The 22,805-nt window shown below is 52.0% G+C and overlaps 2 protein-coding genes across 10 annotated transcripts; both read left to right on the forward strand.

Annotated features, from left to right (window-relative positions):
- Positions 1–6,516: 6,516 nt before the first annotated feature.
- On the forward strand, positions 6,517–13,696 carry FCGRT (Fc gamma receptor and transporter). 8 transcript variants are annotated; one of them, XM_057713248.1, is made up of 8 exons: positions 6,600–6,923; positions 7,127–7,165; positions 7,336–7,422; positions 7,728–8,021; positions 8,181–8,456; positions 11,806–12,075; positions 12,743–12,859; positions 13,212–13,696. In XM_057713248.1, exons 3-8 carry the CDS (start codon positions 7,350–7,352, stop codon positions 13,289–13,291), a joined length of 1,110 nt encoding a protein of 369 aa, XP_057569231.1. In that variant the 5' UTR covers positions 6,600–6,923; positions 7,127–7,165; positions 7,336–7,349; the 3' UTR covers positions 13,292–13,696. The 8 variants fall into 8 exon arrangements, with proteins under 8 accessions (XP_057569232.1, XP_057569236.1, XP_057569231.1 ...); XM_057713252.1 differs by having other exon boundaries at positions 6,602–6,923; positions 7,770–8,021; XM_057713249.1 differs by lacking the exons at positions 6,600–6,923; positions 7,127–7,165 and adding an exon at positions 6,517–6,588.
- Positions 13,697–14,144: 448 nt separating this feature from the next.
- RCN3 (reticulocalbin 3) lies at positions 14,145–22,446 on the forward strand. Of its 2 annotated transcripts, none has more exons than XM_057712153.1 (7): positions 14,145–14,227; positions 14,630–14,880; positions 16,761–16,963; positions 18,256–18,428; positions 19,368–19,428; positions 21,283–21,482; positions 21,906–22,446. In XM_057712153.1, the coding sequence occupies exons 2-7, from the start codon at positions 14,639–14,641 to the stop codon at positions 22,011–22,013; spliced, it is 987 nt and encodes a 328-aa protein (XP_057568136.1). In that variant the 5' UTR covers positions 14,145–14,227; positions 14,630–14,638; the 3' UTR covers positions 22,014–22,446. The 2 variants fall into 2 exon arrangements, with proteins under 2 accessions (XP_057568136.1, XP_057568135.1); XM_057712152.1 differs by having other exon boundaries at positions 14,200–14,227; positions 14,549–14,880.
- Positions 22,447–22,805: the final 359 nt, after the last annotated feature.

The following is a 22,805-nucleotide window of genomic DNA, read 5'->3' on the forward strand; positions in this document are numbered from 1 at the left end:
GGACCTTTACAGCATCCTGGAGAGGGGGCAGTATGGGGAACAGGTTACTATTATGCCCTACTATGTGCCCTGTGCCACCAAAGTAGGTACAATTATTATCCCATTTCACAGATTTAAAAAACCGAGGCTCAGAGAAGCCCACCTGGAAGAGACGGGATTTGGGTCTGAACTCAGGTGTGATTGCCTCCTGGGGTCAGTAGGGGGCACTACAGTGCAGGTGCAGAGAGGAGGGGCGGATGTGAAGGTGGTGATTCTGGGAGAAAGCTCAGAGCTGCCGGGGCTAGCCACAGTACAGTCCCTAGGGACCAAGGCGGCTTCCTGGGTGAGCTCCCCCTGCTGTCCCAGCGCGGTTGTTCCGAAGGGACCCTTGCTTGGTTTGTTCTGAAGTTGGAACAAGGGGCCCCACATTTTCATTTAGCATTGGGCCCTGCACATGAGTAACTGTCCCGCTGGGACTTTCTACTGCTTTATCATGGGCCCCTGGGGACATGATAGTAGGACCCCAGGGGATCTAAAGGGCATAGGCAGAGGGACTTCCCTGGTGATCCAGTGGTTAGGACTCGGCGATTTCACTGCCGTGGCCCCGGGTGGGTACAATCCCTGGTCGGGGAACTAAGATCCCCAAAGTCGCACAGCGTGTGCCACCCCAACCCCCCCCCCCAAAAAAAGGGCATAGTCGGGGATCATTAGAGCACAGAACCCTGGGGATAAGGTAGGAGACAGCCAGCAAGTGCCGTAAATGGTCCCTGAAGACATAACAGGACCCCAGGACACTTAGCAGGGATTCCCAGCGGGTGTTAAGGGACTTGAGGGCTTTTTCTTTCATAGCAGGAAGGAGGGACCTTATGGGGAATTTCCAGGCCGACCTCTGAGAGACCTCATGGCTAAACCCCCAAGGCCATTCTAACAGGAGGGAGAGAAAATCAGAATGGGGAGGATACAGCAGGGGCAAGGGAGGGCACCCTCTATGACTGTGACCATGACTGTGGTAGCCTGGATAATGACCCCTCACAGATGTCTATGCCCAGATCCTCCAAAACCTGTGATTATGTGACCTTGTATAATGAAAGGGACTTTGCAGATGTGATCAAACTCAGGATCTTTTTTTTTTTTTTTTTTTGGCCATGCCAAGTGGCATGCGGGATCTCAGTACCCTGACCAAGGATCGAACCCGTACCCCCTGCAGCGGAAGCACAGAACCCTAACCACTGGATTTCTAGGGAAGTCCCCAAATTCAGGATCTTGAGATGGGGAGAGGGAGGCGGAGGATCAGAGTCAGAGAGATGCAAGGATGAACACAGAGGTCAAAGGAGAGAACATGCTGGATGTTTGAAGATGGAGGAAGGGACCGTGAACCAAGAAATGCAGCTGGTAGAGGCGAGCAAGTCGATCCTTCCTTGGAGTCTCCAGAAGGAACACAGCCTTATGGATCCGCTTTAGATGTCTGACCTCCAGAATTGTAAGAATATACTTGTGTTCTTTTAAGCCACTAAGTTTGTGGTGATTGGTTACAGCAGCCACAAGACACTAATCCAACGTTCTAGACCCATTATGGACGGCCGCTGATGCGGGATCTGAGTTTGCATGGGTAAAAGTCTGTGGGAATTTTCCCAGAGCTCCGTCGGACACAGAAGAGCAGGCCTTTGGTATGTTTTAGCAGGACTGTGAAGACGTCACGGCGGGACTTCTCTGGAGGTCCAGTGGTTAGGACTCTGAGCTTCCACTGCAGGGGGCGCGGGTTCAACCGCTGGTTGGGGAACTAAGATCTGGCAGGCTGTGTCATGTGCCGCTACCCTCCCCCACCCCCCAAAAAAAAGACTTCATGGTAAGGCTAGAGGCATTCTAATAGGGTCCTGGCAGGGCCCAGAGGGCTTAGAGAGGACACCCAAGGTCATCCTGGTGACCCTCAAGACCACATGAGGGAAGACTGGACCTATTTTAGCAGGATCCAGGGGAACTTCTGAGCACGCAGGGGGAGTGTTTCATCCTGGGGACATGTTATCAGGAACCAAAGAACTTTTTGGTAGGACCAACGGGTAGATGAGGGTCCTGAGAGTGTTGAAGTGACACAGATGGGACATTGTAGTAGAACTGAGGACACCTAGAGGAGATATCCAGGACAGGTAAAGCAGGAGCTGAAGAAGATGTGAGCATTATAGAGGGACCTGGGGCCACTGGGAAGGCCCCGAGGGACGATGCACTCGTTTTCTGGGAGCTTGGGGACAGGAATGCAAGGGCTTGTCATCAGGGCTCTGGTGGCATTATTTTAGGGTCCTAGGCAATAGAGGAGAATTCTAGGGAGTGTTTGAACCAACTGAGTAGGACCCAGGGTATCAAAAAGGGATACACAGAACATGTTTCAGGACCTGAGTGCCCTTCCTTCCTTCCTCCCTCCCTCCCCCCTCTTTTTCTTTCTTCCTTTCTTTCTTCCTTTCTTCTTCTTTCTTTCTTCCTCTTTCTTTCTTTCTTTCTTTCTTTCTTTCTTTCTTTCTTTCTTTCTTTCTTTCTTTCTTTCTTTCTTTCTTTCTTTCTATCTTTCTTTCTTTCTTTCTTTCTTTCTTTCTTTCTCTCTCTTTCTTTTTTCTTTCTTTCTTTCTTTCTTTCTTCTTTCACCTATTTTTAAATTTTTAGGCCATAACATGCAGCTTGTGGGATTCCCTACCAGAAATCGAACCCCACCCCTTGGCAGTGAAAGCTTGGAGTCCTAACCCCTGAACCACCAAGGAATTCCCTGATGGTCTGTTTTTAGTGGGGTCTCAGGGTGAGGGAGCAGCAGTCTGGCTGGATAAGGGGGCATGAGAGCAAGTTCTTGGGAAATATGGAGTTTCTTGCCTGGTAGGGATGTTATACAATGTCCCAGAGAGCCTAATTCTTTCTTTCTTTCATTCTTTCTTGTTTTTTTTGGCCACACCATGCGGCATGTGGGATTTTAGTTCCCCAACCAGGGATTGAACCCTTGCCCCCTGCAGTGGAAGCTTGGAGTCTTAACCACCGGACCTCTAGCGAAGTTCCTCTATCTGTTTTCCTATTTGTCTGTCTATCAGTCTACCTCCCTCTGTACCTACCTATTTGTCCATCTGTTTTGTCTGTCAGTCTATCTCTATTTTTCTATCATCCATCTATCTGTCTGTTGGTCTGCCAGCCTGCCTGCCTGCCAAACTGTCTGCCTATTTTTCTTTCTATCTATCATCTTACCTACCTACTTACCTACCTATCTATCTCTCTGTGTTTGTCTGTCAGTCTATCCATCTTTTGTGGGGAGGTTCTGGATGGCGCAGGACCTGGGGAAGGACAGTAATAGAGAGAACCCAGGAGTGGGCCTGGGGAGCCCGGCTCAGCTTTATGACAGAACCTGAAAAATACGAGCAGGCTTGGCAGCCAGGAGCGGGCCTGGAGCTGAGGGCACTCTGTGGCAATTCCAGAGTGGGTCATGGCAGTGGTTCTGCGAGGGCTCAGGACTGATTTAGCAGGATTCCAGGGATGGGGTGACTCCCTGGGATGTTGGTGTAGGCTCCTGAAGATGCTATCACTGGGTCTCAGGATACTATCCAGGACGCAAGCAGCATGGGGATGGGAGCCTGAGATTATCAGAGACCCAGGGGTATAGTAGGGGCCTCTGTTGATGGTCCAGGAGGACTCTCGGGGCACCAGTGTTAAAACTAGTTATGTCCATCGACAGAGGAATGGACCAAGAAGATGTGACACATATAACGGAATATTACTCAGCCATTAAAAAAAGGAAATAAAGCCATTTGCAGCAACATGGATGGACCTAGAGATGATCATACCAAGTGAAGCAAGTCAGACAGAGAAAGGGAAATATCCTATGATATCACTTATATGGGGAATCTAAAAAGAAATGATACAAATGAACTTATTTACAAAACAGAAACAGACTCAGACTTAGAGAATGAACTTATGGTTACCAGGGGGAAGGGTGGGGAAGGGCACAGTTAGGGAGTGTGGGATTGACATGTACACATTGCTATATTTAAAATGCATAACCAACAAGGACCTACTATATAACACAGGGAACTCTGCTCAATATTATATAACAACCTAAGTGGGAAAAGAATTTGAAAAAGAATAGATACATGTATATGTATAACTGAATCACTTTGCCGTACACTCGAAACTGTCATAACATTGTTAATCAACTACTTCAATGTAAAATAAAAAGTTAAAAAAATAAAATCATAAAGCAAACAAACAAAAAAACTAGTTATAATAGCAGAGCTGTGTGGGGTGTGATGGGCAGTGGTGCAGGTGCTGGCATGGCCGTGGGACCTTGAGATCATTAATGGCCCGACAGGCCGCAGAGTGGGACTACATTACATTAGGGCTCAGCGAGCATTTAGATGAGTTCTGCGGCATCTTTTTTTGTTTGTTTGTTTTTGTCTTGGCCGTGCCCCACGGCATGTGGAATCCTAGTTCCCCGACCAGGGATCGAACCCGCGCCCCCTGCATTGGAAGCACAGAGTCTTAACCACTGGACCACCAGGCATCTTAAGGTGGGACATAAGTGGGACCCCAAAGTGATGGTTTTTAAGTTTCAAGGAAAAGTATCGCAGGGTCCTGGGGGACATTGTCACAGACATTGGGCATTTTTATCAGGATCCAAGGAACATCACAGTAGGGTCCTGAGGGCCTTTAAGATGAGAGCCTGGCAGGCGCTGCTGGAATGGTGCTCTGGAGACATAGTCGGATGGGACTATAGAGGGGATGGCTGGGCGTGGCACGGTCCCCAAGGTATTTTTAGGACTCACGGGACATGAAAGCAGGATCCTTCAGCATCAGGGTGGCTCTTAGTGGATAGTCTAGCAGGACCCAGGGAGAATAATGAAAACGAACCAAGGTCCCTCACTTAGTTGAACATAGATTTATCGTCTGTAATAGTTAAACACATGTCAACTTGGCTGGGCCACAGTGCCCAGATGTTTGGTCCAACATTACTCTGGATGTTTCTGTGAGAGTGTTTGGGGATGAGATTCACACAGAAATCAGTGGACTCTGAGCAAAGCCGACCGCCCTTCATACTGTGGGTGGGCCTCATTCAATCAGTTGAAGGTGGAACACTGACCTCCCCCCCAAGCAAAGGGAAACTCTGCCGGCAGAATACCTTTGGATTCCATCTGCAAGATGAGCTCTTCTTGGTTTTCCAAACTGCCTCCCTTTAGACTTGAACTGTAACTGTTTCCGGAGTCTCTAGCCTGCCGGCCATCCCTATCAGATTTTGAACTCACCAAGACTCCACAATCACGTGCGCCAATTCCTTATACTAAGTCTTTTTCTATATATATATACATCCTGTTGACTCTGTTCCTCTAGAAAACCCTGACGAATACATCTTATGACCTAGCAAGTCCACTCTTGGATATATACCCAAAAGAACTGAATACAGCTACGCAAAGAGCCAAACCAAACCAAACAAAAAACTTGTACGCAAATGTTCCCAGCAGCATTACGCACAATAACCCGAAGTTGGAAACAACCCAAACGCCCGTGAATTGAAGAATGGATAAACAAAATGTGGTCAATCCATACAATAGAATATTACCCACCCATAAAAAGGAATGAAGTCCTGACACATGCTACTATGTGGATAAATCTTTTTTTAATTAATTAGTTATTTATTTATTGGCTGTGTTAGGTCTTCGTTGCTATGCGCAAGCTTTCTCTAGTTGTGGAGAGCGGGGGCTACACTTCGTTGTGATGCATGGGTTTCTCATTGCGGTGGCTTCTCTTGTTGCAGAGCACAAACTCTAGGTGCACGGGCCCTAGACACACAGGCTTCAGTAGTTGTGGCATGTGTGCTCAGTAGTTGTGGCTCTCGGGCTTAGTTGGTCTGCCGCGTGTGGGATGGAACCTGTGTCCCCTGCATCGAGAAGCAGATTCTTAACCACTGTGCCACCAGATAAGTCCCTATGTGAATAAATCTTGAAAACTGTATGCTGGGGAATTCCCTGGTGGTCCAATAGTTAGGACTCTGAGCTTTCGCTGTGATCATCCACATGCTGTGCAGCGGGGCCAAAAAGCAAACAAACAGACAAACAAAAAAACAGGATGTTAAATGAAAGAAGCCAGACACAAAATGCCACAATGCTGTAGGATTCCATTAATCTGAAAGGTCCAGAATGAGCAAATCCATAGAGACAGAGAGTAAATTCACGGTTACTGGGGGCTGGGGGAGCTGGGATTGCTTAATGTGTCTGGGGTCTCCTTGGGGGTGATGAACAAGTTCTGGGACTAGATAGTGGTCATGGTTGCACAACATTGCAGATGCACTAAGTCACTAATGTAGCTTCTTTGCGTTGTGCCCTATACCACAGAAATACAAATGAATGGAAACATTATAGCAGGATTGTGGGCTGCCGGTGGGTGGTTGGAGGGTGCCCCGAAGCGTAATATAATATATTGGGTCTGCGCGTTATTGAGCCGTATAGGAAGATATTAAAGAACTGCAGGGACACTTTAAGGGGCCCCTTGGGGGAGGGGTTGGAAGGAGGAAGTGTGGAAGTATCTGGAGGACTTATCACAGCAGGAGCGAGTGGCGGCGTTGGGGGGCGGGGGTGGGGAGCGGACAAGGAGGTAAGAAGGGGACCCACACAGACCTCCCAACGTGGGACTCCGATAATGTGGATTCCCAACTTTGTCATGAATTTGCTGGCTGGCTGACACCCTCAAGATAAGAAAATCAGAGAGCAACAGAGAAAGAGATAGGGGGAAAAAAAAGACAACAGAGAGGCAGAGACCAACACTCAGACAGGCTGGGCCCAGGGCCCGGGGTGTGCCCTGCAGCTGGGGGGCGGGGTTGGATATTCCTGGAGTTGAGTAGCCGTCTCCGGACAGGATGTGAGAGAGGAACTGGGGTCTCCAGTCACGGGAGTCAGCTGGGGCCGCAGGAGGAAGGGATCGTGGCTGCCGTGAGCGGGGCTGGGGCCGAGGACCGGGGGTGGAGAGGCCCGGGCGCCGGACTCCCGGGTCTCAAGCAGGAGGGAGCCGGGGAGCCGGACTTTGGGGTCTCAGGCAGGAGGGGCCGAGGAGTGGCGGGGGCTGGGACTCGCGGGTCTGAGGGAGGAGGAGGAGGCGGGGCCGAACGCTGAGCAAGGAATCTCCGCCTCTCCAGGCTCTGTAACTAATTAACCAGCGTGGATCAAATTAAGAGGTGAAAGTTCATCGAGGAGGGGGGTCTTGTCATCCTCCGAGCTCAAGCCTCTCCGCCCGCGGCCCCAGGCGCGCGGGGTGGCCGAGCGGAGCCGGGCGGGAGCCGCGGGACGGAGGGAGGGAGGGGCGGGGCGGGGGTCCAGAGGAGTCACGCGCCCCCTCCCGCCCCAGGTCTCCCACTCAGGATGCGGGTCCCCTGGCCTCAGCCCTGGGGGCTCGGTCTGCTGTTCGTCCTCCTGCCTGGGACGCTGAGCGCAGGTGAGGGGGCTCCGGGAGGGCGCCGGGGCTGCCGGGGACGAGGGAGGTGCCCTCTGCCGAGAAAAGGGCAAAGGAAGCGAAATCCGAGGTCCCACTCGAGCTGGGCACTTCCTTCTTTGCCTCATTTCACTGAGTTTCTCACGATCTCCCCCCTCTGGCGGTGTGTCTGGGAAACACCTGTCCCCTTCTTCCTGGCTCTCTGTCCCTCTATCTGGGTCTGACCCCCCCCCCCCGGTTCTGGGTCCGGCCTCTCTTTCTGCGGTGGGTTCTTTTCTCTCTCGGGGTGTCTGTCCCGCTTCCCCTAGGTCCCCCACCCTATCTGCTCTCTTCACCTGTGTCTCCGGCAGAGAGCCATCGTTCCCTCCTGTACCACTTCACCGCCGTGTCCGCCCCTGCCTCGGGGACTCCTGCCTTCTGGGTGTCGGGCTGGCTGGGGCCACAGCAGTACCTGAGCTACAATAACCTCAGGGCCCAGGCTGAGCCCTACGGCGCTTGGGTCTGGGAAAGCCAGGTGTCCTGGTATTGGGAGAAAGAGACCACAGACCTGAGGATCAAGGAGACGCTCTTCCTCGAAGGTCTCAAAAGCTTAGGGGAAGGAGGTGAGACCGGAACTCCTGGGACTGAGGCAGGAGGGGCTGGGGGGTCTGACTCCTAGGTCTGAGGGAGGAGGGATTGGGGGCCTGGATCCTGGGTCTGAGGGAGGAGGGGACCGTGGCCCCTTCTCCTGGGCCCTGATAGGCTGTGTGTGGGCACCCCAGGTCCCTACACCCTGCAGGGCCTGTTGGGCTGCGAGTTGGGCGCTGACAATGTCTCGGTGCCCGTGGCCAAGTTTGCCCTGAACGGGGAGGAGTTCATGGAGTTCAACACCAAGCTGGGCGCCTGGAAGGGGGACTGGCCTGAGTCCCTGACCATCAGCACCAAGTGGAAGCAGGACCCCGAGGCGATCAATAAGGAGAAGACCTTCCTGCTCTACTCCTGTCCGCACCGGCTGCTGGGGCATCTGGAAAGGGGCCGAAGCAACCTGGAGTGGAAGGGTGAGCAAGACCCCCGAGAGAGTCCTGATCCCCGTGGACCCCCTCCATCCCCACAGCCCCACCTGCGGCCTCATCCTCTTACTCAGCCTTTCCCCTCCAGTCTACCTTGCTTTCCCGCAATCTTGTCCCGGAAAGTCTTTCTCCACCCCAAACCGCCCCTGCCCCTCTCCTGCACGTAGTCCTCCTGTGGCTTCCACAGCCCTCTTGACACAGCTCAGGCCCTTCAGCCTGGCACTGAGACCCCACGTGGTGTGGCCTCTGTCCTTCTCCTCAGCCTCACATCTCTCCATCTGCTCCACTCGGCCAGGCAGAGTCACCCAGAGCCTCTTGGCTCACAGCAGCCCTCCCACTTCTTCACCTTTGCCAGTTCCACTGGTGCCAGATGCCGTTGGTGTCAGGTTCCACTCTGGCCCAGGAGGCTTGCACGGGCCTCTTTTGGACGCCTACGGGACCTTGCATGACCTCTGTTACAGGCAGCACATGTCACTTTGAGCTATAATTACACTCATGTCTGGGGAATTCAAGGGCTGCAGTTAGAGCTCTTTTGTCCTCAGCCTACCCCACATTGCAATTCCTGCTTCCATCTCCGCCCTCAGTACAGACTATTCTCTACTTTGTAGTCAGAGGAATGTTTTAAAAACATACATGAAAAAAATAAAATAAAAATAAATAAATAAATAAAAACATAAATGAACTCCCATCCCACCAGCGCTTAAAACTGTCCCATAGATTTCCCACTAGTCTTAGACTAAAATCCAAACTCGACTCCAAGGCCTGCAAGCTCTGCATGGTCTGGCTGCTTTCCGCCACTGTAATGTCACAATGCCCCCAACGACAGTGGACTCCTCCCTTTCCTCCAATATGTCATGTTCTTTCCCTCCTCAGGGCCTTTGCACCTGCTGTTCCTTCTGCTTTTCTTTTTTGTTTTTTTCAAGGGAATTTTTCTTTTCTTTTTTAAAAATATTTATTTATTTATTTGGCTGCACTGAGTCTTAGATGCAGCATGTGGGATCTTTTTTAGTTGCAGCATGCAGGCTCTTAGTTGCAGCATACAGGACCTAGTTCCCTGACCAGGGATCAAACCTGTGCTGGACCACAAAGGAAGTCCCTCTTTTCTTTTCTTTTTCTTTCTTTCTTTCTTTCTTTCTTTTTTTTTTTTTTGGTCTCTCTCTTCTGTTCCACTGATCTATTGGACTGAAATTCAACCAGTATCTCACCTCTCTTGATTAACATAGCTTTTATAGAAAGTTTTGCTATCTAGCAGTTAAATTCTTCAGTTTTATTGCCTTGGTTTTTCTACATCATTTGCATGTCTATATACATTTCTGCATGTCAATTTCTGCCAGATATTCTGTTGGGATTTTGATAGTGATTGCATTGTATCTATAGATCAATGTGGGGAGAATTGACATGTTAACAATATTGAGTTTTTGAATCCATTAATACAGTATATCCCTGTCCTTGTTTAGATGTCCTTTAATTTCTCTTAGTAATATTTCATAGTTTTCAGTCTAGAGTTCTTACACCCATTTGGTTAGTTTTTTTTTCCCCTAAATATTAGACATTTTTTGATGCTTCTGTAAATGGTAATTCTAAAAATCTCATTTTCTTTTTTTTTATAAATTTATTTATTGTTATTTATTTATTTTTTAGCTGTGTTAGATCTTTGTTGCTGCACATAGGCTTTCTCTAGTTACAGTGTGTGGGCTCCTCATTGCCGTGGCTCCTCTTGTTGCAGAGCACGGGCTCTTGGCATGCAGCCTTCAGTAGTTGTGGCACATGGGCTCAATAGTTGTGGCGCATGGGCTTAGTTGCCCTGCAGCATGTGGAATCTTCCTGGAGCAGGAATTGAACCCATGTCCCCTGCATTGGCAGGTGAATTTTTAACCACTGCACCACCTGGGAAGTCCTCATTTTCTTAGAGTTTGTAGTTAGTTTATAGAAATACTATTGATTTATAGAAATACTATTGAGTTTTATATAATTTCCTTGTATTCAGAAATTTTGTTGAATTACTTATTGCTATTAATTTTTCCTAGATTCTTTTGGATCATGCCATATTTGACATGTTTTATTTATTTTCTTTTCAAATTTTAGTACCTCTTATTTCTTTTTCTTATTATAGCACTAGCTAGGATCCGCGGTACAATGTTGAATAGAGTGGAGATGATGAACTCCTTGTAGACTCAAACTCACAGGGAAAGCACTCAGCGTTTTACTATTAAGTGTTATGTTAGTTATAGATTTTTTTGTTGATGGCCTTTGACAAATTAAGGAAGTTTCCTCCAACTCCTAGTTTGCTAAGAGTTTTTTGGTTTTACTTTTTTATTTTGAATGGTGCTGAATTTTATCAAGTTACCATTTGCTTTTTTCTCTTTTATGCTAATGTGGGGAGTTATATTAGCTGGTTTTCAAATGTTAAACCAACCTTGACTTCCTGGGATAAACGTCAGTTGATCATAATGTGTTATTCTTTATATAAATTGCTTGATTCTGTCTTCTAATACTTTTAGAGACTTTGAGTGTATTTACATGAGAGATATTGGCCTTAAATTCCCTTTCTTGTTATGTCCTTGTGAGGTTTTGTTATTAAGGTACACTGGCTTCATTACATGCGCTGGGAATGGTTTCCTCTTTTTGTGTTCCCTGGAAACATTTGTGGAAGAGCAGTGTATTTCTTTCTTAGTTGTTTTGAGGAATTCATTAATCATGTCACCTGGACCTGGAATTTTATTTGGAGAAAAGTTTTAAATTATGGATTTCATTTTTTAAATAGTTATAGGACTACTACTCAATTGTAAAACGTCTTTTTGTGTCAGTTTGAAAGATTGTGTTTCTCAGGAATTTGTCCGGGTCCTTGAAATTTCAAATACGCTGGCATGAAATTTTTCATATCCTCTTAGTAGCTTTTGAATGACTGTAGGGTCTGTCTTATTTTCCCTCATCACTCTTTCATAGCCTATTTCCCTTTCATTCACATGTACACACAAATATTCATCTCTCTCCCCTCATTAGAACATAAGCTCCTTGAGGACAGGGAATTTTGTCTGTCCTGTTCACTGCTGTATCCCTAGTGCCTAGAAGAGTGCCTGGCACGTCACATGGTAGATGCTCGGTATGTGTCACTGTAGGAAGACTGGATGAGAGATGGATACCCTCGTGGTGGACAGGTTGGGTCTCTGTACCCCTGGGAAGGCCCTTCCCCCTTTACCATTATATTCTCTAGGCTCAGGACAGCACAGGGCACATGGTGGGGCGTGCTGGGTACAGTGGAAGGAATGGAAGCCTCTCTATGTCCCTGTCCAACCCTGGGTCTGGGGCTTAGGTCTGTCTGCCTGTTTGTCTGCAGAGCCACCCTCCATGCGCCTGAAAGCCCGCCCGAGCAGCCCCGGCTTTTCTGTGCTCACCTGCAGCGCCTTCTCCTTCTACCCACCGGAGCTGCAGCTGCGATTCATACGGAACGGCATGGCAGCTGGCTCTGGTGAGGGTGACAGTGGCCCCAACGGCGACGGTTCCTTCCACGCCTGGTCATCACTAACAGTCAAGAGTGGCGACGAGTACCACTACTGCTGCGTGGTGCAGCACGTGGGGCTGGCCCAGCCCCTCACTGTGCAGCTGGGTGAGATCCCGCTGGGGAACGATGCTCCCTGCTTCTGGTTGCCTTTTCTCCCTCTCCTGCAGCCATCCTTCCTGAGTCTGACCGCCTTCCGCTCCACTGCTGCCAGTTCTCCTTGAGTCTGACTGCTTTCCGCCCCAGCACTGCCGGTTCTTCCAAAGCCTGACAGCCTTTTGTCCCGTGCTGCTTGCCTCCCCAAGTCTGACTGCCTTCCATCCTGCTGCTGGTGGGCTCGTTGAGTCTGGCCACCCGTTAACCACATGGGAAGTCCTCCCTAAGTCTGACCACCTTCCGTGCTGCTGCTGCTAAGTCTTCATGGAGTCTGACCATTTGTTGCTGCTGCTGCCAGTCCTCTATGAGTCTGACGTTCTACTGCTCTGTGCCCACCCCTCCTCTCCAATTTGGAACACCATGCACCCTGCTGCTACAGAGTGACCGAGACCAGAGTGACTGAGACCCCTCTTGCTATGGCTGGTTCTTACATCCAACCTGGGGGCTTTCTAGACCTAGAACATCATCTGATTGTCCTTTCCTTTATCCACACCCGCTCCCCAAAACTTGGTGCTTGGGATCTCTGAGGTTGGAAGGGACTGAGAACCCCCAGTCCCCCGTCCTGACTCAGATGTGGTGGAGGGGCCGTTAAATATCTCACAACATTCTCTGGCTGCAGAATCATCAGCCAGCTCCTCGATGCCAGTGGTGGGACTCGTCATCGGCTTCTTACTGCTCGTGACAGTGGCTGCAGGAGGAGCCCTTCTGTGGAGGAGGATGAAGAAAGGGCTGCCAGGTGTGGGACAGGAAGGGGGAAGTGCCTCAGAGAGAGAGGCAGAGACCCCCCAAAAGAGGGAGACACGTTCCTGGGGGGACAGAGATCTAGACAGAGAGGGACAGAGACCCAGAGAGAGATGGGGTTAGAAAACTGGAGGGGTGAAACGGAGACTCACAGGGGATAGAAACCCATAGAGTAGGACAGAGACTGAGAAACACGCACACACACGCGCGCGCCCGCACACGCGCGCGCGCGCGCGCACACACACACACACACACACACACACACACACACACACACACGGCGGGGGCATCAGAGACCCAGAGGATTTCAAAGATTCTAATGATCTTCCCCCCCCCTCTTTCCTCAGCCCCTTGGATCTCTTTCCGTGGGGATGATGTAGGGGCCCTCCTGCCCACTCCTGGCCTGTCCAAGGATGCTGAATCTTAGGATATAAATACATTCCCAGCAACTGCCGATCGTCCCCCGTCCTGGCTGCTACCAGCTAATGTAGTCAGGTCCTTTTCATGCTGTGAGACCTCCTGGAATCCCGGTATTTCTGAGCCTCCAGAAGGAGCCCCATGTCCTCCCTCTGGGTTTCTCTTCCTGTGGTCTGCCTCAGTTTCCCTGGTCCTGATACATATGGCTGTCTTCCACCTCCATATACAACATGGGTTTGGGCCCGAATCGTTGTGTTCTCATCGTTTCAACGTTTTAGGGAATTGTGGGGGGAATAAATGGTGTAAGCCTTGGACTCCAAATCTCTCCTGAAGCTAACTTGTTACCATGGTGGAATCTGCCAATTTTATCTACCAAGCCATATATTTTTAATTAATAAATGTCACGAATATTTACTGGATGTTTGTACCCGGCATTTTGAGGAATTCTTAGCTGGAGTCTGACCTGACTGCTGGGTGGAACGAAAGAGTTGTTCCCTCCTTAAGGGAAAGGAGAAGCTCCCCTGGATCCTTGGTTCCCTTCTTTCCTAAAACTTGCGGACAAAGGGAGAGAGATAAAAATACATCTCCCATGAGGCTTTGGAGTTAGGACAACTGGAGGTGGTTGGGCATGGCGCCGCGACGCCTAACGGGAGTTGTAGTTCCCCTGGTCGTGCCTCTCCGGCGTTGCCCACCTCGCCCGCCCGGGGAAGGGGCGGGACGAACCTCGCCTGGCCGCGCTTTCCTTTGTGGACGTGGCGAGGGGCGCCCTTGGCCCGCCCAGCTCTCATCGGCCCCGCCCCGCGAGGCCCTCAAGAGCGCTCATTGGTAGGAGGGCGGGGCCTCTGCGCTGCAGGAGGCGGGGCCTGGCTGGAGAGCAGCCAAATTGGGCATCTTTTTGGAGAAAGCAGAGTGGAACGTAGAGAGCGAAGGGAAGCTGCCTGACTGGGTAAAGGGAGGCGAAGGCGGGTGGCCTGTCCAGGGAGGACGGTTGGGGTCGCTTGGGTGGAGGATTGGGGACCAGGTTGAAAGCGATGCCGGGGAGCCTGCATGATTTCTTTCTGGCCACGAGCCTGCCCCGAACTATGCGTGGGAAGTGCGCCACGTCTCCGGTTTGAATCCTCCCCACTTGCCGCTCTGGGACTTCCTCAGAGGATTCGGTCCCCACAGCTGGTCTGACCTCTGAGAACCCCGCCTCCCTTTTCCCCTTCCTGTCCCTTCTTGAGCCCAAAACTCTGCAGCCAGCTACCAACTCTCTGCCCTGTCCTAGGTTCCCCCCATCCCCATCCTCCGGTCCCGTCTCTGTCCTGTTCTCGGTGAGCCCTGACTCCTAGCCTCCACCACTCCTCAGGGACTGAAGATGTGGCGACCATCACTTCTGCCGCTGCTGCTGCTGTTGCTCAGGCGCGGAGCCCAGGGGAAGCCATCCCCTGCCGCCGGCCCTCATGACCAGGGGAGGGTGCACCACGCGGCCCCCCTGAGCGAGGCCCCTCACGATGATGCTCATGGGAACTTCCAGTATGATCATGAGGCTTTTCTGGGACGAGAAGTGGCCAAGGAATTCGACCAGCTCACCCCAGAGGAAAGCCAAGCCCGCCTGGGGTAGGAGAGAGACGGAGGCGGGGAGGAGAATTCAGGGTTGTAATTTTAAAGAGGGAGGTCAGGGGAGGCCTCGGGGAGAAGGTAATATTTGAGACACGTGGGTATATGGGGGAATAGCATTCCAGGCAGGGGGAACTGTACGTGCAAAGGCCCTGAGGCAGGAGCGGGCTTGATGTGCCTGATGTGTCTAAAGAACAGTGAGGCCTATGTGACTGGAAGCCAGTGAGTGGAGAGAGATGGTAGGAGGTAGCGGCAGGCAGAACAAAGGGGTCAGGTTGTGCAGGGCTTTTGGGGCCATTGTGAAGTTTTAAGCTCTTCTCTAAGTGAGATGAGAGCTATGGGATGGCTCTGAGAAGGAGTATGTGAGCTGACAGGTTTTAACAGGATCCCTCTGGTTGCCATGCAGGGAACAGACTACAGGGAGCAAGAAGCAGGGAGCCCAGTGAGGAAGTGACTGCAGTCTTCCAGTTGGGAGACAAGAGACTAGGGTAGCCAGATTCAGGGTGGAGATAGCGGTGGTGGTCAGATCTACTGGCTGGGATAGTGTGGATGAATGGGGTTGGGTGAAGGAGGGATGGGGGAGGAAAGGCAGTGATAGAGTAACACATTTGGCATAGCACTTACTACAATGCTTGGCACTGTTCAGAGTGCTTTACAAGGCTTAAGTCATTTAATCCCCACATCCACCCTGTGAGGTATGTTCTATTATTTATCTCCACTTTACAGAGGGGAAAACTGAGGCACGGAGAGGTCAAGTGACTTGCCCACAGTCACACAGCTGGCAAGAAGAGGCGGCAAGGTTTGAACCTAAATGTCTGTCTCTAGAGCCCAAGCTCTTAGCCACAGCTGGAACCTCAGGGTAGCTGGACCCTGACTAATCCGAGCAGAGACAGCCTGGTCCGAGACGGAGGGATCGGCGACCTGGGCAGGGTCATCTCAAATTCGATTCTGGAGACTGGGACGCGGGGGCTACGGGACGGTGACAGGAAGAAGAGCTCCACGTGGGCTCTGTTAGCGGTTTGGCGAGGACACAGACCAATGACAGGGCGTTGTCAGGGGAGAGGGATGGCACCTGGGAGCAGACAGGCATGGCCTGAGAGAAGGGGCATGAGGTGCTGGCCTAAAGGGGCTTGACATGCGACATGGAGGTGTAGAGGATCAGGCTGGAGCACGGGGAGGAGTGGGCGGAGGCCGAGCCTGCAGTGTTGGGGCTGCTGGTCTTAGGGCAAAGCCTGATAACGGCGGGGAAAAACTAGAGGAAAGGGGCGAGTCGCAGCATATTTCAGGGCTGCAGGGATAAGGGCCTGAAATTAACGTGCGCAGCCAGAGAGGGGGCCGAGCAGGGGGCGGGGCTAGGGTGGCTAGAGGGTCTGAAGAGTCGCAGAGCCAGGGGAAGGGGGCGGGGCCTGAGACCGCAAGAGGTCCGGAGAGTATGCAGCCGTGGCAATCAGAATTCGGAGTGAGTCTTGGGACAGGGTATCTGCGGGCGATGGGTGCGGTGTGACTCCCTGCCCCCCGCCCCCACCGCAGCTGGTTCAAGCTAGAGTTGGAGCACGTGCAGGGTTGAGGGGTGGGGCCAGAGTGGAGGGTGGGACCCTGGATTGTCATAGGTCCTTCCCCAAAACGGGCGTGTGGTGCCACAGGCCAGCCGCATCTCGGAAAGGGCGTTATGGCCTCTGGGAGCGGAGCCTGGATTGAGGGGGCAGAGCCCTGAAGTGGGGGTGGTACCAGGATTGACAGGCCCCTCCTCCCAATTTGCCGGAGACTCAGGGACCGCATTTTCAGCCCTATATGGGGGTGTGTCTCGAGTGCCTGGAAGAAGGCGGGACCCGGGGGTGGGCGGGGCCCGAGACTGACGTGTGCCCCGCCCCGGCTCGCAGGCGCATCGTGGACCGCATGGACCGCGCCGGGGACGGGGACGGCTGGGTGTCGCTGGCCGAGCTCCGCGCGTGGATCGCACACACGCAGCAGCGGCACATACGCGACTCAGTGAGCGCGGCCTGGAACACGTACGACACAGACCGCGACGGCCGTGTGGGTTGGGAGGAGCTGCGCAACGCCACCTACGGCCACTACGAGCCGGGTACGCGGGGAGACCCGACCCCTGCTCCCCGCACACACAGTAACCCGGACCTTTTTGACACCTTCATCATGAGAACCTTCAGTCCGTTAACCAGATCCCTGACCTCTGACCTCCGACCCTTGACCAGGGTCTACCCGCTTCTAGCACCCCATCACCCTGAAACCCCCAATCCCTTATCTCTGGTTTCTCATTCTGACATCCACTGGGGAACTTCAGATCCTTGACCAGGGAACATCTACCTCCCAAGCCCTATCAGCTTGACCTTTGACCTCTGACCTCTCATCCTGAGAACCCCAAAGCCATTTATTCTGCCCCTGCCGTTGGATTCTCCATCCCCACACCCCAGTCCTTGGTGCCCCACAGCTCTTATCCACTCCCTCCTGGACCCTCACCTCAGCCTCCCCCTCCAGCCTGTCCCTCACATACACCCAGAGGGATCTTTCCACACTCAGAGCTGACCTTGACCCTCCCCTGCTCACAGCCCCCCATGGTTCCCCAGGGTCCCCAGGAGGGCGTCTCAGCTCCTCATTCCAGCCTCACCCAATACTCCACCATTTTTCTGCATTTTCTGCCCCAGCTAACTGGATTTTCTGCAGTTTTCCTGAGCTCGCCACGCTCTTCAATCCTCTACACTCTACACATACTGTTCCCGTTGTTGAAAATGCCCTTCCCCTCCTCTGTGTCCAGCAAGCTGTCAGTTTACTGCACCAGGGCGTGACTGCAGGGTCCAGGGTCAACTCAAAGTCCATGCTTCCTGGCTACGTGACCCTGAGCAAGTTATTTCCTCTCTCGGAGAGTCAGTTTTCTCCTTCATAAAAGTGAGACGAAATGAAATAACTGGGAGTTCCCTGGCGGTCCAGTGGTTAGGGCTCTGCGCTCTCACTGCCAACGGCGCCGGTTCATTCCCTGGTCGGGGAACTAAGATCCCACAGGCTGCACGGCAAGGCCAAAAAACACCCGAACAAGAAAAACAAATAATTCACTTTACTTGCTTTTGTGAGAATTAATTGCAATTTTGTAGATAAAGAGCTTGGCACCTAATAAGCTCTCACTACAAGATAGCTACTCTTAATTATTATTAATTTGGTGGAGGTCTCCCTGCCCTGCCTCCCCTGAGTTAGATCCCTTTGTGCTTTTTGTTTGTTTTAATTTTTGACCGCACCCCATGGCACGTGGGACTTTAATTCGTTCCCAGAACAGGGATCGAACCTGTGCCCCCACTGCATTGGAAGGTGGAAGTCCCAGATCCCTTTGTCTTCAAGCACATCCCACCAAGATCCCTCCTTCCCCAGGTGAAGAATTTCACGACGTGGAGGATGCAGAGACCTACAAGAAAATGCTGGCTCGGGATGAGCGGCGTTTCCGGGTGGCTGACCAGGATGGGGACTCAATGGCCACTCGGGAAGAGCTGACGGCCTTCTTGCACCCTGAGGAGTTCCCTTACATGCGCGACATTGTGATTGCTGTGAGTGGGGACCTGAGGAACCCTGTCTCCCTCCCCCCTTCTCCCTCCCGGGACCCAGTCTTCTCATGCCAGGACTAGCCTCCCAGCGCTTACCTTGGGGGCTCCAATCCCACTCTTCAACCCTCCACAGTGTCTGATCTCTCCTGATCTGGCCTCTCCCTTTCTGTGCTCATGTCTGTGGTCCAGGTACCCAGCTTGCCTTCAGAAAACCACATCCCCCAGAAGGGGCTTAGGGAGACCCCATCCTGGCTGAACCCCAGGAAAATCACAGCTCTAGACAGGGAGTGTCTGCTCTGAGGGCATTCCTGCTGGCCCCCATCTTCTGTTACTGTACTATAATTTTTTTGGCAGCTCTGTCTCTCTGCAGTGGCAGGATTTTTTTTTTTTCCTCTTCTTTTTTTTTTCAATTTGGCTGCATTGGGCCTTAGTTGTGGCTCCTGGGACCTTCGTTGTGGCACATGGGCTCCTCTCTAGTTGTGGCACGCGGGCTCCAGAGCACTCAGGCTCCGTAGTTGTGGCAGGTGGGCTTAGTTGCCCCGTGGCTTGTAGGATCTTAGTTCCCCAACCAGGGATCAAACCCAAGTCCCCTGCATTGGAAGGCAGATTCTTAACCCCAGGACCACCAGGGAAGTTCTTCCATTAGACTTTAATTTCTAGAGCCATTTTAGGTTCACAGCAAAATTGGGTGGAAAGTACAGAAATTTCTCCTGTACCCCCTGTGCATGCCAGAGGTAGTTAACTTCTTCCACCCGGTGGGGGTTTCAGTATCTATAAGACAGCTCAAAAGATATGGCTCAGAATATTATCTATAGCCCTTGAAGAGGAACTCAAGCTCCTCAACTATGCTTAATGACTAAACTATTATTATTATTTTTGTCCTGTTTGACTGTTTTCTTTTGTTTCTGCATTTTCTTAGCCCCGATGCCTCTTTCTCCCCAGGAAACCCTAGAGGATCTGGACAAGAACAAAGACGGCTATGTTCAAGTGGAGGAGTACATCGGTGAGTGGGACCTGATTCCCTCCCCAAGGACGCCTGTCCTCGCCTGAGCATGGGTGGCAGCTGATATATATCAGCCATTAGAGCAAAGGCTCTCTGAAGTGGGATCAGGGCCACTGCTTGGGTCCATCCAGCCAACCCAACATTCACTGAGCATCCACTGTGGGCCAGGCCTGGGGAACATTTACTGAGCATGTATATTTGCTGGACCCAGCAAATCTTTATCAAACACCTATGGTGTGCCAGGCTCAGGAAACATTTATTGAGTCCCTTCTGTGTGCCAGACCAAAAAAGCATTTATCAAGCACCTACTGTGTACCAGGGCCAGGAAACATTTATTGAGCACCTGCTGCATGTTGAGGTGGTTGAGGATAGAGCAGAGAATATTACAAACCAGGTCCCTTCCTGGATGGGTATGGAGTTTCTACAAAATCAGGGCTCAGGGGCTGTGTTTGGTTGGGGTAGAATGTCAGGGAAATTGTCTTGAACCTGCATTTACACAGCAAACGCTCTGTCTCCTGTTATTCAGGATGTCTGGGAGCCCTTGAGACATCCCCAAATTCCCCCTTGGTCCTGCCTCTGTCCCTGTCCTCACGGGGGCAAAGAATTTGGTTGAATGGAAGGCTATTCAGTGTGGGAGGTTTTTGTTTTTGTTTTTGTTTATTTTTTGGTTGCATTGGGTCTTCATTGCTATGCGTGGGCTTTCTCTAGTTGTGGAGAGCAGGGCTACTCTTTGTTGTGGTGCACGGGCTTCTCTCTGCAGTGGCTCCTCTTGTTGCAGAGCAACAAGTAGTTGCAGCACGCAGGCTCAGTAGTTGTGGCGCGCGGGCTTAGCTGCTCCAGGGCATGTGGGATCTTCCCGGCCCAGGGTTAGAACCCGTGTCCCCTGCATTGGCAGGTGGATTCTTAACCACTGCACCATGAGGGAAGTTCCAGTATGGGAGTCTTTAAAGTTTGAAAACAGGCAAGACATTTTTATTTAAGCATCGTTTATTTTTATCTTCAAGGAAGGCAGAAGTCTCCCTCTCTCTTTTTGGTCAGAAAGAACTCAAGGGACTCCCTGGCGGTCCGGTGGTTAGGACTCTATGCTTCTACTGCAGAGTTCAGTTCCTAGTCAGGGGACTAAGATCCTGCATGCCACACAGCATGCCTAACCACATCCCCCCCCCCAAAAAAAAAAAAGAAAAGAAAAGAAAAAAGGAAGCCTGAAGGCTAAGTGGGTAATTCTGTGTCTGGTGTCTGCTCCATCTTTGAGGACATCCCTGTGACAGCTCCCTGGCCTGGCCCCCAAGGAGAGGAAGGCATTCTGTCCTAATTATGGGGGCTTTATGTCTGGTATAAAAAGACTTGTCAGGCTGTAATGTCTTCCAAATCTATCTGTGGGCCCTTGGGGTAAAAAGTTTTTCAAATTTTCAAATTCAAATTTTACAAATGATTGCAGCAAATGAGAGGCTCCTAGAATCTCAAAGGATGTTCTGGGTGAGGTGAGCTGATCAAAGCATAGCTTTAGAGGATCTCCTATAAAAATCTTCACTCATTGCTCCTTCATATGAGCCCCTGCTAGGTGCCAGGCACTGCACCACACAATGCAGACTGTTTCTCGTGTGTATCAATCAAATGGATGGATGAGTCAATCAATCAAATGATTAATCAATCAGTGAAGTCAATTTCACGTGCAGCATATTGATCGCCTGCAAGTCGGGTTGGTTATCAACCCCATTTAACAGAAAAGGAAATTGAGGCAAAGGAAAGTGAAGTGGGCGGTCCAAGGTTCTGGGGTCCTGAAGTGTCAGAGCGGGGCTGGGAGGCCCCCGGCACCACCGCTGCTGATGTCACCCCCTCTCACCTCGACCCCAGCGGATCTGTACTCGCCGGAGCCCGGACAGGAGGAGCCGGCCTGGGTGCAGACAGAGCGGGAACAGTTCCGGGACTTCCGAGATCTGAACAAGGACGGGAAGCTGGACGGGAGTGAGGTGGGCCACTGGGTGCTGCCTCCCGCCCAGGACCAGCCCCTGGTGGAAGCCAACCACTTGCTGCACGAGAGCGACACGGACAAGGTGCGCGGATGGGGGCTGGCAGGCGGGCACTGGGGGATGGGGCTGGCCCTGTGGGCAGAAATTACCAAAACGTGGACCTGGGGCTTTGGGGTCCCTGTTTGGCTGGAGAAAGAAAGAGGGCCAGAGAGATCGAGGTGGGGAGGGAAAAGAGGAGGAACAGAGACCCAGAGAGGGGGACAGAGACCAGAGAGGGACAGAGACCAGAGGAGGGGCAGAGACCCAGGGAGAGGGAGACAGGGACCCAGAGATAGGGGACAGAGACCAGAGGAGGGGACAGAGATCAGAGGGGGGACAGGGACCCAGGAAGAGGGGGACAGGGACCCAGAGGGAGGGGGACAGAGACCTGGGGGCTATACTTAGCTCCAGGGAGGAGTCTCCCAGGCAGGGCCCCCTATCATCCTACTGACCTCTGACTCGCCTCAGGACGGGCGTCTGAGCAAGGCCGAGATCCTGGGAAACTGGAACATGTTCGTGGGCAGCCAGGCCACCAACTATGGCGAGGACCTGACACGTCACCATGACGAACTCTGAGCCCCAGCGCGCCCACTGCAGCCTGTCGCCCCCTGGGCTGACCCACGGAGGGGCCCCAGTGGCCAGGCCCCCTCCTGTCCGGTCCTGCAGCATGCGGACACAGCCCCTGGCGTCCCCCTGCCCCTGGGCTCTCAGGGACCCACCGGGTCAACTTCTCTCCCTGAGACACTGCAGCCCCTCCCAGCATCCCCCAGGGGCTCACAGACACAAAGGGAGGGACCACCCATTTCTCCCTGGCGGAGTCTCCCAGCCCAGACCAAGGTCCCTCATGCCAAGCTCAGCCTCCGCTAACCCCCAAACCCAGCTCCAAATCTGAGTCACATCACAGAGATGAGACACACTCCCCTGGGTGCCCCAAACTCGCCCCTAGCACTTGCCCCAAGGGTGCCTCCTCTCTGCCAGGGAGGCAATAAAATCCAGTGCTGGGGCCTCATCTGTGTGTCTCTCTGAGGGGGTGACAGGGGCCTTGGGGCTGTGACTGTGAGAGGAACGTGCTGGGAGTTGGGGGGCTGTGGGCTGAAGGAGGGGACAAGGCATTTGAAGAAGGGGCTCTGGGGGCTGGGCAGGATTTGAGGTTGTTCCTGGAGACAAAAAATAAAACTGGCAGGAAGGAGACCTAAATAGACATTTCTCCAAAGAAGACATCCACATGGCCAACAGGCACACGAAAAGATGCTCAACATTGCTAATTGTTGGAGAAATGCAAATCAAAACCACAATGAGCTACCACCTCACACTATCGGGCAGAATGGCCATCATTAAAAAGTCTACAAATAATGAATGCTGGAGAGG

The sequence above is a fragment of the Hippopotamus amphibius genome, chromosome 16 (assembly GCF_030028045.1).
Source record: "Hippopotamus amphibius kiboko isolate mHipAmp2 chromosome 16, mHipAmp2.hap2, whole genome shotgun sequence".
Classification (NCBI taxonomy): domain Eukaryota; kingdom Metazoa; phylum Chordata; class Mammalia; order Artiodactyla; family Hippopotamidae; genus Hippopotamus; species Hippopotamus amphibius.

What these genes read in the sequence shown, in the direction of transcription:
- FCGRT (XM_057713249.1), top strand. Translation starts at nt 7,350, where the DNA reads ATGCGGGTCCCCTGGCCTCAGCCCTGGGGGCTCGGTCTGCTGTTCGTC. An exon ending in GCCCCTCACTGTGCAGCTGG is followed by an intron (nt 12,076 to 12,742) that starts GTGAGATCCCGC and finishes CTCTGGCTGCAG; the next exon opens with AATCATCAGCCAGCTCCTCG. An exon ending in GATGAAGAAAGGGCTGCCAG is followed by an intron (nt 12,860 to 13,211) that starts GTGTGGGACAGG and finishes CTCTTTCCTCAG; the next exon opens with CCCCTTGGATCTCTTTCCGT.
- RCN3 (XM_057712153.1), top strand. Translation starts at nt 14,639, where the DNA reads ATGTGGCGACCATCACTTCTGCCGCTGCTGCTGCTGTTGCTCAGGCGC. An exon ending in GAAAGCCAAGCCCGCCTGGG is followed by an intron (nt 14,881 to 16,760) that starts GTAGGAGAGAGA and finishes CCCGGCTCGCAG; the next exon opens with GCGCATCGTGGACCGCATGG. An exon ending in TGCGCGACATTGTGATTGCT is followed by an intron (nt 18,429 to 19,367) that starts GTGAGTGGGGAC and finishes CTTTCTCCCCAG; the next exon opens with GAAACCCTAGAGGATCTGGA.